The 15,475-nt window shown below is 42.8% G+C and overlaps 1 protein-coding gene across 2 annotated transcripts in view; it reads right to left on the bottom strand.

The window, feature by feature from the left end:
• The window catches only part of LOC115528187 (E3 ubiquitin-protein ligase RNF185), a 100,605-nt gene that overhangs the window by 66,894 nt on the left and 18,236 nt on the right, over positions 1–15,475 (bottom strand). For both annotated transcript variants that reach the window (XM_030336110.1, XM_030336107.2), the window contains exons 2-6: positions 9,682–9,902; positions 7,085–7,103; positions 5,313–5,425; positions 3,868–3,922; positions 678–795 (exon numbers count right to left, since the gene is read on the bottom strand). In XM_030336110.1, the coding sequence (XP_030191970.1) occupies positions 678–795; positions 3,868–3,922; positions 5,313–5,425; positions 7,085–7,103; positions 9,682–9,857 (481 nt within the window). In that variant the 5' untranslated portion in view covers positions 9,858–9,902. The remainder of the gene's footprint in view (positions 1–677; positions 796–3,867; positions 3,923–5,312; positions 5,426–7,084; positions 7,104–9,681; positions 9,903–15,475) is intronic.

Genomic DNA, 15,475 nt, shown 5'->3' with positions numbered 1-15,475 from the left:
CTCTGCAGATTCCATGGTAAGGATCTTGGCTCTGGTGTCAGATTGGGATAAAGTACAGGGTACCCACCTTGCCCGCCTAGTTCTACATGGAATGCAGCTGGTACCTTTAAGCTGGCTGGAAAGAGAAAGGTAGTGGCAGGTAACAGACCTAGAAAGAGTTATCAAGGGGATGGGACTTGGGACCAGCCCCATGTGTATCCTGAGGGAAGCTGGACAGAGATGCCAGAGAATAGAGAGGCTCTGAATCCTGGTGGGTTGCCTCACTCTTCCCTGCCCCCAAATGGTGAAGGTGGGGGATACGTGAACAGGATGAGGCTTTTCTTCAGCTAGGTATACTAGGCATTATTTTATTCTTTTTCATTTTATAGGCACATAGTATGTCCTGGGAAACATACTGAGCATTTTCTGATTTGTGAAACGGAGCTAGCTAATTGTACACCCATCCCACAGGTGTACACAGGCTTGTGGTGAGGATCCCCTGGGTATGTGATGGCAAATATTTTGAACATGCCTAATATTTGACGGGTGTGCAATATCATTATGACTACCAGTAATCTGGAAAGAGTTCACATTTTGAAAAGCCTAAACTTCCAAGCAGTGACAATTATCTGTAATCTTCATACTAATGAATTTCCAAGGAGCCTCCAAGCAGGATTACCAAGGAGATAGGGTCTTACCTGGAGGAGGCCGCCCATCATTTATATTAAATGCTGTGGCAAATATCCCAAAGGGAAATGCCCCAATTCCAAAAGACATCTGGAAGCCACCATCTCCAAATCCAAATCCTTGAAATCCCTGTGTGGAAGAAGTGCAATTCAGAAGAACAAATACATTTCTCCTGCACCTGTCAAACATGTCACCTGCAGGTGGCACCTGCCTTTCCTATCCTCTGCCATCTGTTTCCAAAGGGGGAGGGACATCTTTTCCTCCCATCTAGACCCCAAGGCAGAGGAACCCTGAGGTTCCCCTAAGGAACCCTGGTCCCGCTAGCCTTCAAGGAGTCCCAGCCAAGGAGTTGTGAATGCCAGAAAGGCCTGGTCCTGGTCCAAAGTAAAACAGTCTGCTGATGCAAGTCAGGGTTCTTAGAGCGCCAGTTTTTTCCCCAGAATCCCACACTAGTCAGTAAAATTTTCTACACGCTTTATAATAGCAAAATTGGCAACAATCTGTACACACACATTATTGGTAATAGCAAAAAAGTGGAACCCTAATTAACCGACAATGGAGGTCATGATCAAAATCTTGATACATGCTCTCTAAAGACCATTATGTTGATAGTGCAGCAACACAGAGAAGCCCTTGTGACCAAGTTATCAAACAAAACTGAACACTATGGTCACAAGTACATGACAACATGTAGGTATGTGAACAAGATACAGGTAAGTATTTTCCCTCAAAATTTTCTTTTAATATTTTTACAAAGAATTTTAAAAATGTAAAATACTTTTCTGATTACAAAAGTATATATGCTTGTTATAAGAAACTTATACATTAGAAGAATAGTGGACATAGAAAGTCAGAGGTCTCTTCATTCACCATTTCAAGGCCATGCTCTCTCCAATAAACACTGTTACCAGTTTGGTGTATTATCCTCAGCTTTCCCCCCATAACATGTTCTACACTACATCATCTTTCATATGAAAAGACTCAGTAAAGGGGCACCTAGGTGGCTCAGTCGGTTAAGCATATGACTTTGGCTCAGGTCATGATCTCATGGCTTATGAGTTCAAGCCCTACGTCAGGCTCTGTGCTGACAGCTCAGAGCCTGGAGCCTGCTTCGGATTCTGTGTCTCCCTCCCTCTCCCCTCCCTGCTTGTGCTCTGTCTCCTCTCTCTCCTCAAAAATAAATAAACCTTAAAAAAAAAATAATAAGATTCAGTAAGAATTACAACACTGTGAATAAGCAACCCATTTTTTACCTTGACCAAGGTTGCACAACTTGTAAAAGGGGTAGAGTTTAGACTGGAAACTAGGTCAATATGATCTGAAAACCCATGCTCTTAATTATTGTGCACATCTTACAAAAATTTTCTCTCCTCCCCCACATCCTGGGTAGATCCTTAGAACAATGATTAAAAAATAATAAGAAAATTTACTGGGTCAACTGCTCTCCACAAAGAGCTCACTGGCCTTCATTTGTGAGTCTTTTGCAAGTTATGAAAGTGGCTGTTCCTTATCCCATACCGAGCAGCCTGGCATCCAGCTCCAAACTTCTTGCTGGGTGGCACTACCTATAAAACCTAACAGCAGATAAACTAAGAGAACAAATCTACAGAGAAGAAAAACAACCAGTTTTCCATCTCCTCAGTATAGAAATGCCTCCTATTCAGACCCAGCATGGTTGAGTCTGAGGGCTCCTGGACTGAGGCTGCCTTACCCAGAAAAGTGCAAACTGTTAATCAGGAACTACCACTTCATTGAGTGCAATCCCGAGGACTGACCTTCTGGCTTCCCTTTTAGCAACATCTATACAATCCCCTAAGTCCTTACATTTGGTGGGTATATGTTCTTGGGGCAAAGTAGACAAAAAGCATCACTGGTGGCTGTGGGTGCTTGTATATGCTGGAGGTGTGCACCACAGTAATTAAGGCCAGGGCCTCTGGCTTCCTGAGGTTAGGAGCCAATGTTCTGCTGAGAAACAGAGCCTGGAAAGGTTAAGGTGATATTACATGGTAGTCAAGGGGTAGCGCTAGGTCAGTATGTCCAACAACCTATGATCCTAATTCTTTTGGAGAAATGAAAAACTCTTGTGAGGACCAAATTATCAGACAAAACTGAACACTATGGTCACAAGTATGCTCAGGACAATATGCTGGTAGGTGGACAAGATATAGATAAGTATTTTCCCTCAAAATTTTTCTTTTAATATTTTAATTTAGAGAAATAAAAATATACTTTTTTGGGGTTCTGGTAGTATGGATAAGTATTTTGCTTTTAAAATTTCTTTAGGGGTGCCTGGGTGGCTCAGTCCGTTAAGCATCCGACTTCAGGCTCAGGTCATGATCCCACTGTTCAGGAGTTCGAGCCCCGGGTCAGGCTCTGTGCTGACACTCAGAGCCTGGAACCTGCTTCGGATTCTGTGTATCCCTCTCTTTCTGCCCCTCCTCAGCTGCACTCTCTCTCTCTCAAAAATAAACATTTTTTAAAAATTAAAAAAAAATAACATTTAATATTTTAACTGAAAATTTTAACACTACATCAGATTTAAATGAGCAAATTTTTTGAGCTAGTGATTCTTCTATGAATTTGTCCTGGTAAAATAACCACAAACCTGCTAAAAAATGTATCTATAAGTTCATCGGAGTATTTTTAAAATAAAAAAAAGAAAACAATTCAATGTTCAACAAAGGATCAAATAATGTTAAGTTCATACAACTAAATACTAAACAGCCTTTAAATAAAATATTACTGACATGTAAAATCTCAAGATACATCGTTAAAAGTCTCCCCCTCTGATATAAACTCCCTAAGTTTATCTCTGCTATGTTCACTGATCTATCACCAATGCCTAGAATAATGCCCAGCATAGAGAAGGCACTCAGAATGAATGAAATTTTAAAAAGAGTTACAGGAGCAAAATACTGTAAAAAAAAATAATAAAATATATGTATACATAATATATCTATAAATACATGCACATAAAGAGATTTACAAAATTTATAGAACAATAGAAAATAGACCAAAATATTTCCAGCAGTTTTTTCTGGATGGTGTGATTTTAAGTGATTTTTTTCTTCTCTTTCTCCTTTATGTATTTTACAATTTTTCCTTTACTTTTATAATCAAGGAGAAAAAGTGTAGGGCCAAGATGGAAACTTCTAAAGCCATGAACTCATTTCTAGAGGCTTCTCCTAGAATGTTCCTCACCCCTCTGTTCTCTGGCTCTGGCCTCTGTCCTTGAGGACGGGGAGGGGTCTTCTCTCTGAAACAGAAACATTGTAAAATAAATATTATAAAATGTTTACAGCTGTTCCTTGAGTGGAGTGGGAGCTCTTCACCAACAGGGTAAGGTCCACTGTGCCTAGCATACGAACTTATGCCAAATTAAACCAAATCCTAACCTTCGTTCTACTTGCAATGGTTTTTTCAACCGTATAGAAAGCCAGGGAGAAAATTCACGTATAAGATGTTCACCATATTGCACTATAGCCTACTCCTCTCACAGAGAACCTGGCTCAGACTGGTTATAAACGCTAGCCAGACACCCTCTTTGAACTTGTGTAACATAGGGGTCATGGATACTAAAAATCCCAAATCCAAACCAAAACAGAGCTGAGATTCAGGGTCTCTCTGATCTAGCCCTGTTAACTTCAGCTTTACCTCCCATTATTCCTTGGTAAGTACTCTGCACTATGCTTTTTGCTTCTGGGTTTAGTCCCTACCATCATTCATCCCCAAAATACTAGACTAAGGGTTTGCTACCCATTAGGCACTAGGCAGGATATGACCAATACTAAGCCTGTGACAAACCCTACTCTTAAGGTGCTTATGGTTTAAATGGGGGTACACCGATCACAATACAGCATGAGAAGGGACTTCTTGAATAGAGGTATCAACTACCTAGGGTGGAAGCATGGATGAGAGCAACTAATGTGGGGAAGAAGGGTCACTTCAAGGAGGGGGTAACTTCAGGCCTGCTCATTAAAGACAGATAGAAATTACTTGAGGAGGAGGGTGTTGAGCAGGCCCAGGGAGGGCAGAAGAGGCGAAGGGAAAACAAATACAAAGCCTCATGAATGTGAAAGGGTAAGTTCCTTTAAGAGAGGTCCAGTATGTCTAGGTACAGGGTATGCTGGGGTGAGGTGGGTTAAGAGAAGGTAAGAGATACCGCTGGGGAGCTTCGGGGTGTGTGAGTGCATACATGTGTGTGCATGCATGCACCAGACTGAGACCAGCTCTCAGAACTTGTGTCTGTAGGAAGATCCACACATACTTCAAACTCTGCAAAGCTTTCCAGACCTCCTGTCTCCTCCTCCCTCTATACTTTATGTATCACTATTGCAGCAACCCCCTCCTTGCAAACTCTCCTGCTGGACACCCTGCTTCCAAAGCTGCTATTTCACAGCACTCTGCACACTTACAATTGTAATACCTTGTGTGCTGCCTAGCACACTGCCTGCCCACTGGCAGATGCTCAGTGTATTACAGTCCAGTGAGTGGCAACTTGGGCTTCCTCCCTTCCTGACAGACTGCCATCTGGATCCTAAGTGCCTCAAAACTGAGGGTAAGTACTTAATAAAGGGTGGGGCGAGAAGGTGCTGAATGGAAGAGAATTCCTGTCCAAAGTAAGGAGTGGGTGTAAGAGGCCTCACCTGGGGTCCTGCTGCCCAGTGCTGCCCCTGCCATAGAGGGGGATGACCTTATCTCGGCTGATGCCAGCTTTGCAAACTGGACACACCTGTCTGTTAGGTCTGGTCTCCAACCACTGCAATCAGGAAAGAAAAATGCATGAATGGCGCAAGAAGCCCACCTCAGAGCAGTCAGGGTCAGAACAATATGGACCAGAGGCCTCAAACTGGAAACACCAGCACCAGCAGGGAACACTTCAAGGAGCCCAACTCCTGATTTCTACTCCTGGCACTCAATAAATATCTACCAGTGGTGAAATCAAAATTGCTTTTAAACACCATCATAAATTAAACAGGCTTCCTCATGCATCATGATCTCTAGTGGCTCCCAGCAATATAGCAAGAAGGAACTGCAAGCCTGGAGCTGTGTCAAGGAGTCTGACTGACCCAGCTGGTATAACGAGCTTTAAAATCTCTGCATTCCTCAGTAGACCAACTGTAAAAAATAAATTTTTCTCTCTGTGATTTCTCATTTTTACAGCATTTCCTCAACAACTCTGTATCCCAGGCATCAACATCTGAACATAACTTGGCCATTTTCTGGCGATTTACTATGTGCTAAAAGACAGACTTTGCTTATTATCTAAATTTGTTGTTTTTTAATGTACTTTCATTGATTTTTGCACTCAACTACTTCTTTCAATACTAAAAACACTAGAATTCTATTTTGGGTTTCCCAGGCTCTTTCACTAGTTGTAAAGCATTTTGCTTAACCTTCTCTAAAACAAATAAAAATGATAAGAACATATTATCTGTAGTGTCTTCGTAGACATTAAATAATTTAATACATATATATTTTCTCAGAATTTATCTTAGAACATAAATTGTATCTTTAGATCCAACGATATAAAGTTTATTATATAAATGTGAATCTAAGATTTTGGGGCCAAGGAGAAAGCATTTAGTGATTTTATATCCCACTTCCTTTATCTTACTGTTGAAAGCTTCAAAACTTATGTGTTATGTGCTCTTTATAAATTTACAGAAGACATGTGCTACCAGGTTCCTCTGGAGTCAGAATGCACAGCTCCGAACATAGTGGGAATCCCTCTCTTGTTTCCCCCGCTCCTTCCTCCTACCTGAATTCTGAGGCTCTAGAGGTCTGGAACTTCTGTCCTCCCCCAATGTTCCCAAGCCACCTACTACTATGGGGTTCTGCCAACAACCATGGGGACAGTCAGCGCACAGTAATCATCCATAGCCAGTTGTAAATGCCAGGCCCTGCTCTGCCTCACCAAGCATGTGGCTGGGTCTTGGTGAATACTTACTAACTGGTTTTCATAATCATCTGAAGCTAGGAAAACAGATTTTCTCCCCTCTCACAAAAGCTCTCTGTTGAGACCAAAAAAATTTCCCTCTTTTTAACATTTTCATAGTTGATATGTAGGAAATACATATTTTTTGTATTTGTAGAGGCCTTTTTGTAGAGGCCAAATCTCAAAAATAAACACCTAACATACTATCAAATCCAACCCAATCTACAGATGGAAAATTGTGAATCAGAGAGGTGGTGGCCTGCCAAGGCCACAAAGGCCATCAGTACAGTCAGGACCATCCCAGGTACTCCACTGACCCCTTCATCGGTAGGCAGATGTATAAAGAGGGTTGGGGGTAAAGCAAGCAAATGAACCCACAAACAGGGGAGATTGCACCTTCTGACAGTAGTCTCCTGAGACTAGGGGTGTCTTGTGCAACCATAGCTGATGAAAGACAAAGTAAAATGAAATGCATCTTACCTGATGTAAACATGGCCAACTGCCAGAGTCCCCAGGGCACCAGTCATCAAGGAGAAAGAGAATGGGGGTAAAGAGAGAAAAATGCTTTCATTAGCAGAGACACTGAGGGTGGGAGGAGTTTAAAACTGGGACACAAGGTGGAACTGTGGAGTACTGCAATCCCACCGAGTGTCTGTGGGGAATCACTAGTATCAGAAATTAGAAAAGATTGGGCTAAAATCACAGGAAAAATGAGGCAATACAGACAAGACCCCAGTCTCTACCCTTGGGATCCTACTTGTGAAGGACCTCCAGGTCCCAGACCATCCCAGACTCAGCTTCTCTACAAGTCAACCTTTGAGAGGTTGTGGCATCTGAAGGAATCCAATAAAAGCTAAAGACCCTTTGTACAGAAAAAAATTCATGGAGGCATTCTCATATATACATGCATACCTAAGTCTCACAATGTGTGACTCTAAATCTGGTTTAACAAAATCCTCAGGCTGTCCTCAACCCTGAGTGCTCTGCTGGCAGGAGGTAGCTTATAAATTCAAATCTACTATAAAAACATCTTTAAGTAATAAAAAGCATGGGGATGCTGCTTGGCAGAAAGGGCTACCTTCAGCTTATATGAGCTGCACTACAATGAATTGCTGCCCAGTCTCTCATTTTTCAAATGAGGAAACCACACTCAGAAACATGAAATGACTTACCTACGGCACCAGGACTAAAAAGTAAGCCTCCTGACTATTCTATCACCCAGCACTAGGTGCAAAACAAGACATTTACAGAATTGAAGGAAAAGTTACTCTAACTCCAGATTTTTCACTTTTTCTCTCTTGATTCATTCATCCAACTAACAAATATCCACTGCACACCTATGAGCCAGGAGAGTGGAAAATGTGGACATGGTTTCTGTCCCTCATAAAACATGACTCCTCTAGCCGAGTAAAATTTGGACTCAGAGGATAATTCCTTTCCCAGTTCCTGAACCAGTTTAGCCTCACAATCCAGATATGCAATCTCACTGGATATAACAGACATATCTGACATCTGACTCCCACATTAACCTTGCAGTACCATTCCAAACTGAGCCTAAGGCACCTCAAATCATGGCAGATCTCCCCTAGCAACTTCCCTTAAAGGCTGTGGGGGAGAAGTGAAAGTAACTTTCCTTTAGGGGAAAGTTCAGAATTATAACAAAGATGGTGATCACTTCCATTTATTAAGCAACTATTGTGTGCCAGGCTGTGGCTGACAAGCTTTTCATTTATTAATATTACTGGAGGGTCATATTAACCTATGACAAAGTATAATTATCTCTTCATTGCACAGATGAGAAAACTGAAGTACAGAGAGGCTGGCAGATTTGCTCAGGGACAAACCACTCTAATTGGAAGCATCTGTTTTATTTTAGAGTCTGTGTTCTTTCCAATGGTACCTTCATTTAGTTCTTAATTATGACACTCATTTCAAGTCCTGGTTATATGATTCCCCAGAGAATATCCAATTTCTAGGAGACAATAGTTTCTGCATAAAACTTAATGATTAGGGCAAGAGCTACCAGAACAAAATCTGCCCCATTCTATTTATTCACCAATAAATTTATCTTTGTCACTGCTGCCAACTTAAACTCCCTTAAATACTGCTTAAACGTCCCTTTCTTCACACCACTTCCCTGCTCAAAAATATCCCACAGCTTTATGTCCTCAATCAAATCTGGGTTTGATAATCTGGCCCAACCCTCCCTTAACCACTCTTGTTTCCTAACACTTCCCAGCCTCCCATCCAGGGTGCTATTTGAGGTATACAGCAGCCTCGGGGTCTCAAGGTCTCATATCTAAGAGTGCATATGTCCATCCCTAGAAAATGCCTGCATTGGAGGGCACATATTCTTTGCCTTATCTGTCATTCTTACCCCTCCAGTTACTCCAATTCACTCTTCCAGGTCAAGTTCAAAATCAAGAGAGAAGAATAAAATCTCAATATTTACCCAGAATCTCAGAGCCAGGAGGGGCTTCTATAACGATGGAGGCCAGAATAAAACTAACCCTGCCACTTCATTTTGATACATGTAAAATACAGCAACAATTATTAGGATCATCTATTAGGATCAACACTAACACATAGTATTTACTGTGTGCCTCATGTTCTTCTAAGCTTTTTATGTATTTAGAGTCATTTGATGCTCACAAACAACCCTGTAAAATGAGACAAGAGTGTGTGTAAGCATCTTGCCCAAGGTCATCCAGTAGGAAAGTAGCAGAGTCAGGATTCAGAACAAGGAAGTCTGGTTCTACTGTCCTTGCTCATAACCACTGTACATACTGCTTCTTTGCTCAGCACAGCAAGTGGCACATAGTAACTGCTCACTAACTGGTGAGTGTTTTCATTTCAGAGGTGGGGGTACAGAGTCCAGAGTTGGGACATGATTTGCCCAAGGCCACTCAGCTCATCAGCAACAGAACTGGCATAAGAACCCAGGCCTCCTGCTTCTTGGGCCTGATTGTATCAGGAGATCCAAAGTGGGTGGGAAACACTTGTTCCAAAGCTGCCCAGGGCCACAGGCTTTCAAAACTTAGCAGTGTGTCTTCTGGGGTGGTGACAGGGATACTGACCAGAAGAGGTGGCCACACAGGCTGATGACGGCGTCCTTGGCTGTGTCCAGGCAGATGTTGCACTCGAAGGTGCTGTCCTGCCCTCCACTCTCACCAGCACCATTGCTGCTACCACTGGGCCCCCCTGCACTGGAGTTCTCAGGGGATGCAGAGGCCGAGGGCCCCTTGCTTGCCATCTTTGGCTGTCAGAAACGGAGTTGAAGATTCTCCCCAGGAAAATCCTGAAAGACAGAGAGTCCTTGATTGCCCATTTCTACAGCCCACTCTCCCTAGATTCCATAGCAATACCTCCATTGTTTCTCAGTTCTGAAGTTCAGATTATGACTGGACCCCTAAACAGACTTCGCAGAGGCTACAGAGGATGACACTCATGGGGCACCACCCAGAGAACAATGACTCAGATACTTTCATGAACATGGACTAGAATGTACCACACAAATACACTGCACAAATACACAGCATCCTCCTTCCAGATGGTTCTCCAGAGGAACTGACAACCTTTCCCACATGACCCTACATTCTCCCAGGATAACCAATCCAGGTAACAAATATGTGCTTGATAAAACTGAATGTGCACAGGCTGTCCTTTAACTTTATTATTATTTTTTTTTAATTTTTTTTTCCAACGTTTATTTATTTTTGGGACAGAGAGAGACAGAGCATGAACGGGGGGAGGGGCAGAGAGAGAGGGAGACACAGAATCGGAAACAGGCTCCAGGCTCTGAGCCATCAGCCCAGAGCCTGACGCGGGGCTCGAACTCACGGACCGCGAGATCGTGACCTGGTTGAAGTCGGACGCCTAACCGACTGCGCCACCCAGGCGCCCCTGTCCTTTAACTTTAGACAGCAACTATATTGGCGGGTGAATCGGGTTAGGCCAGAAAAGTTGTGACTGGTATATGCCAGAATATAAGTGTAACTGTGAAAGGTTAGGAAGCTAAGAAGAACCAGAAAGGCCATTCAGCCCAATGTCTTTGAAAATCTTTTGCATTCTGCCTTCTATCGGGTTAAAATACTATCTACTTTGGGGTGCCTGGGTGGCTCAGCCGGTTAAGCGTCCGACTTGGGCTCAGGTCATGATCTCGTGGTTTGTGGGTTCGAGCCCTGTGTTGGGCTCTGTGCTGACAGCTCAGAGCCTGGAGCCTGCTTCAGATTCTGTGTCTCCTCCTTTCTCTGCCCCTCCCATGCTCATGCTGTCTCTCTCTGTCCAAATAAACGTTTAAAAAGAATTTTTTTTAAAATACTACTACTTTATTTGGTCTAAATCTATCAACTCTTTAGACTCAATACATTAAAAAAAATTTTTTAATGTTTATTTTTGAGACAGAGAGAGACAGAGCATGAATGGGAGGGTCAGAGAGAGAGAGGGAGACACAGAATCTGAAACAGGCTCCGGGCTCCGAGCTGTCAGCACAGAGCCCGATGCGGGGCTTGAACCCATGGACCGCGAGATCATGACCTGGGCCAAAGTCGGACGCTCAACTGACTGAGCCACCCAGGCGCCCCTAGACTCAATACATTTAAAGAAGAGATTTATGTCACTGCTGTACATGGAAAACCAGTATTAGTTACCATAAGTGAAAGATAACTACAAACATAATGATAGAAAAGCTGTTTATCCGCATACTGAGATCATCTGGCACATACTATGTGTTGGGCAAACTTGATCTGGTCCAATCTCTTTAGGAAACTGCACCCCAAGACCTGTCCTCTAACTGATGAATATGGAGCTAAGACCGGGACTCATGACACCCAGTCTGTATTCAAACCATTGTACCACCATAGATTAAGCTGGCCAACAAATGCTAGGAGAAAGACACTATTGTTCAACACTGCCTCCAAATAAAAGAACCTGCCAGAAGCTGAACACAAAGAAGGACAAAACCAACCCCAACCATACCCAGAAATTCTGGGTATAGACTAAGAATCTGTCAAGAGCCTGGTCCAGCCACCCTCACCACCCTAGAAATTCTAAGTAGGAGATGCTGGCTGGTAATCATAGCCAGAAAACCAGCAGCTTGGATGCTGACTTCAGTTGAGCCTCCAGCTTGCTCGGTGGTTTGGGAACCTCCCTTCTCCTCTGTGGCCAGTTTTTTCATCTGTAAACTGAGGCACTGGACTACATTGTCTCCTAGTTGTTTCCTTCCAGCTCTAAGACTGCCATCCCAGGTCATCTCATCCACTCTCTCCAAAGCAGGCAGCCCTACCACAAGTCTGGGACTCACCACTGGAGTACCAGAAGACTGTTCTGATTCCAGCTTCCAAAGTTCAAAGAGATGTAAAGACCAAAAAGCCAGTCTTCTCAGACCAAGAAGCCTTCCTACGCACCACCAACTTAGAACTCTGGACTCACAAGCACCCTCCTCACGACAGCAGCTCAGTGACTTGAGCAGGGAGAGGAAACCAGCTCACCACCACTTTTTCACATAGTTACATCATTTTACATAATGTCCCAGAAGGGCAGCTGGCTGCTGGCAGCACCAGTGCCTCACTGGCCTCAGCTCCAAGTCCTTCCCCCTGACCCAGTGCTTCTTTCTCTCCATATACAAGTGTTCTCTCCTTCTTAGGATGGAGCGTGCTTCTGAGGGCCATGTTATGGCCTTCACATGTCGTTCCAGCTCAAGTACCTGACAGGTGTGAGTTTCTTTAAAATATATTTACCTTTTAAAATTAAGAACTGTGTATACAGAAGTAGAAAGACAATCATAAAGTCAGGTTCACTGATCAATCTTAATGATAGTCTTCTGCTGTGATGCAATAGGAAGTACATATCACCAACAACGAAGCACTCTTAATACATAGACTCTAATCATATTTCTAAAATAAATTACCCACTTACAGAAAATATGGGGCATAGATGCATGTGTTTAACAACTCCAGGAGGATGCAATCAGCAAATCCAGAATGTGGGACCTTTCATAGGGCAAATAATCCAAGTTCTCCAAAAAATAAATAGCATAAGTGGGGCGTGGAATTCTAGATTGAAACTTGAGACATATCTGCCACTGGAATTGTGTGGATCTCACTGGAACCAGGTTCAAACAAACCAACTGTAAAAAGACATTTGTGAGATGATTGTCAAAAATTAGATTTAGGCTAGATATTAGTGGTATTAAGGAATTATTATTAATTTTATTGAGTATGATAATGGTATTGCATAATTTAGAAAATATTCATCTGCTAGAAATCCACACTTAAGTATTTATGATGGAATGATATTTGGGATTGGCTTTAAAATACTCCAGGAGGAGAAGTGAAAATGGAGAGAAAAGATGAACAGGGAAGGTGATGGTTGTTGGAGCTGGATGATGAATGGCGATTTATTCCATTAGCTTATTTTTGTGTCCTTATAAACTTCCATAATAAAAGGTATTTTTAGAAACATGTTAGATTGCAGAAGAGTACGTGCCTGAACTTATTTGGGTAAAAACAAAATACATAAATGAATACACACACACATACACACAAATATATGCAAAGAAAATGCCTAAAAGGCACAAACTAAACTATTGACAATTATTTCTCGGATCAGGGGCTGGGGAACTTTTGAGTTTCATATTCTTATTCTGATTTAATGTTTTATGACAAACAGGTATTACCTTTATAGTAACATTTAAAAAATTGGGGTTGCCTGGGTGGGTCAGTTGGTTAAATGTCTGACCACGGTTCATGGGTTCAAGCCCCATGTTGGGCTCTGTGCTGATAGCTCAGAGCCTGGAGCCTGCTTCAGATTGTGTCTCCCTCTCTCTCTCTCTGCCTCTCCCCCCGCTTCAAAAATAAACATTAAAAAAAAATTTTTTTAAAGAAATTGTAAAATGTATGTGTAATATTACATTTGTTACAATAATGATATTATAAAATGTCTTTTAAAGTGTGGAAAAACATACCAAACTGTTAATAGTGACTATCTGCATTGGTGGGAGCTTAGAGGTAGTGATTTATACTTTCTAAGTCCCCCACATTCACAAAACTGACATTTTTACATGTATTAATTTTGAAATGAGACAAAAGACCAACAGTACATTAAAAAAAAAAAAAAAAAAAAAAGAACACTTTCCAATCTTCTAGTTTCCTCCAATCCTGAAAAGCTCTGAGTTCCAAGTCCTGACTACACCACTCTGGGTAGATACCTTGAAGGCTACAATCTCTGTTTTCACCTGAAAAGTGAGGGTGTCATGCCTCCTACAAAGGGCTGTGAAGGTGACCCTATGAGATAACACAGTGACCCAGAGGGCCCAGCAAGGTAGGATGTTGCTACTGGGGAGATGTATATAGACACCTCTTACCCTGGTCCATTACCTCTCTGCTCCCTGAACCCAACAAGGCTCTGCATGGCTCCTATTCCTAGAGATATAAGGCTTGAGGGGACAGTCAGGACCAAGGTAGGTGTTGGAGTGGGAATGGTCAGGAGACAGTTAACAGGACAGACAGCTCAGTGTGTAGGCAGTGGCAGGCCTGCAGCAGGTCAGGCATTGGGATAGGGCTGCACATTCCAACTCCAAGCAGACTACATCACTCTCATGTTAATTCTTAGTAGACTGACCACATGGTTGCTACTCAGGCTCTAAAGCCTCCTCCTAGTAGGCACTCAAATATTTGCTGAGTGAGTGGGTGCAGGCATGTGTGATTGGTTTTGGTCAACTCCCAGGCCAGCTGCTCATAAACCTCTCTTTGCAATAAATACATCCTGGGCCCCAGAGTCACACACCTATCCCCAGAGACCTCTCCACACCTCCTTTCTACCCTCCTGTACAGGAACCTCACCATACCAAGGCGACATGGCAGAGATGAGCAGCCTTCCCTGGGGACTGTCCACTAAACACCTGCAGAACAACAGAATGTGGCCACAGCTTCATGGGCCCAGGAATGGGACAGTGGCTCAGAGGACAAAGGGTCCTGGTCGGCTCAGGAAGTGGACAGAGTAAAAGGAAGGCAGGCCCTTAGCATGCCTGAGCTGCCATCTTACTCAAACTTTCTTCTGGTCCCTATAGGAACCAAGAACTTCAACCTGACTACATAGCAACCTTGTTGTGGCTGGTTCTGTGCCCCTGTCCCTACTTTGACCATTCTTCACTCCTGATCTGAATCAGCTTTTCAAACATATTCACATCTATTACCACTCTGCTGAGGTAATAGCTTTTACTATTTTACACTCCATTTCACAGATGAGGTCATCAGGCCAGGGAGGTTAGGGGACTTGCACAAGGCCAGGCCATCACACAGTGCCAAATTCAGACTTTCCAACACAACATCAGTGCTCTTTTCATTCTGACATGCTACCCTTTAATATGCAGCTTTACAAAATTAAATACCTGGTCTTTGTTTCGCTCAAATTCATTGTGCAATGCTGCAACTGTTCTTTGGAGTGTGAAGCAAACTCATCACTCATGCATTTATGCGTTCAATCCACAGATCTCCAATACCAACTACATTTGATACTTGGGGCTACCAACTGTGTGTGTGGAGGGGGGGTCACAAAGAAGAGCAAGGCCAAGTTGAGGCTCTGGAATCTAGAATAGGAGCTAACGAAGACACATGGATAATTATAAGAATTCTTAATAAGGGGCTCCATCAAACTTGCCTGTTTTTCCTAAACAAGGCACCCTCCCAGAAATTTGGTTCCTAGACCTCCTCAGTGATTTAAGTAGGATTTGGATCTGGATAGTGCCCAAGAATCTGTTTTTCAAATAAGAATCTTATTTTCAAATAAGGGTCTCTACTTTCCACTCCAGGTGATTCTTTGATGAAGAGTTTGGAAACCCAGCTCTCTAAAGGGGAAGAACTCTACCAAAAG

Source organism: Lynx canadensis, chromosome D3 (assembly GCF_007474595.2).
Source record: "Lynx canadensis isolate LIC74 chromosome D3, mLynCan4.pri.v2, whole genome shotgun sequence".
Taxonomy (NCBI): domain Eukaryota; kingdom Metazoa; phylum Chordata; class Mammalia; order Carnivora; family Felidae; genus Lynx; species Lynx canadensis.
Note: the sequence above shows the minus strand (reverse complement) of the source record. Positions and strands in the feature narration are given on the sequence as shown.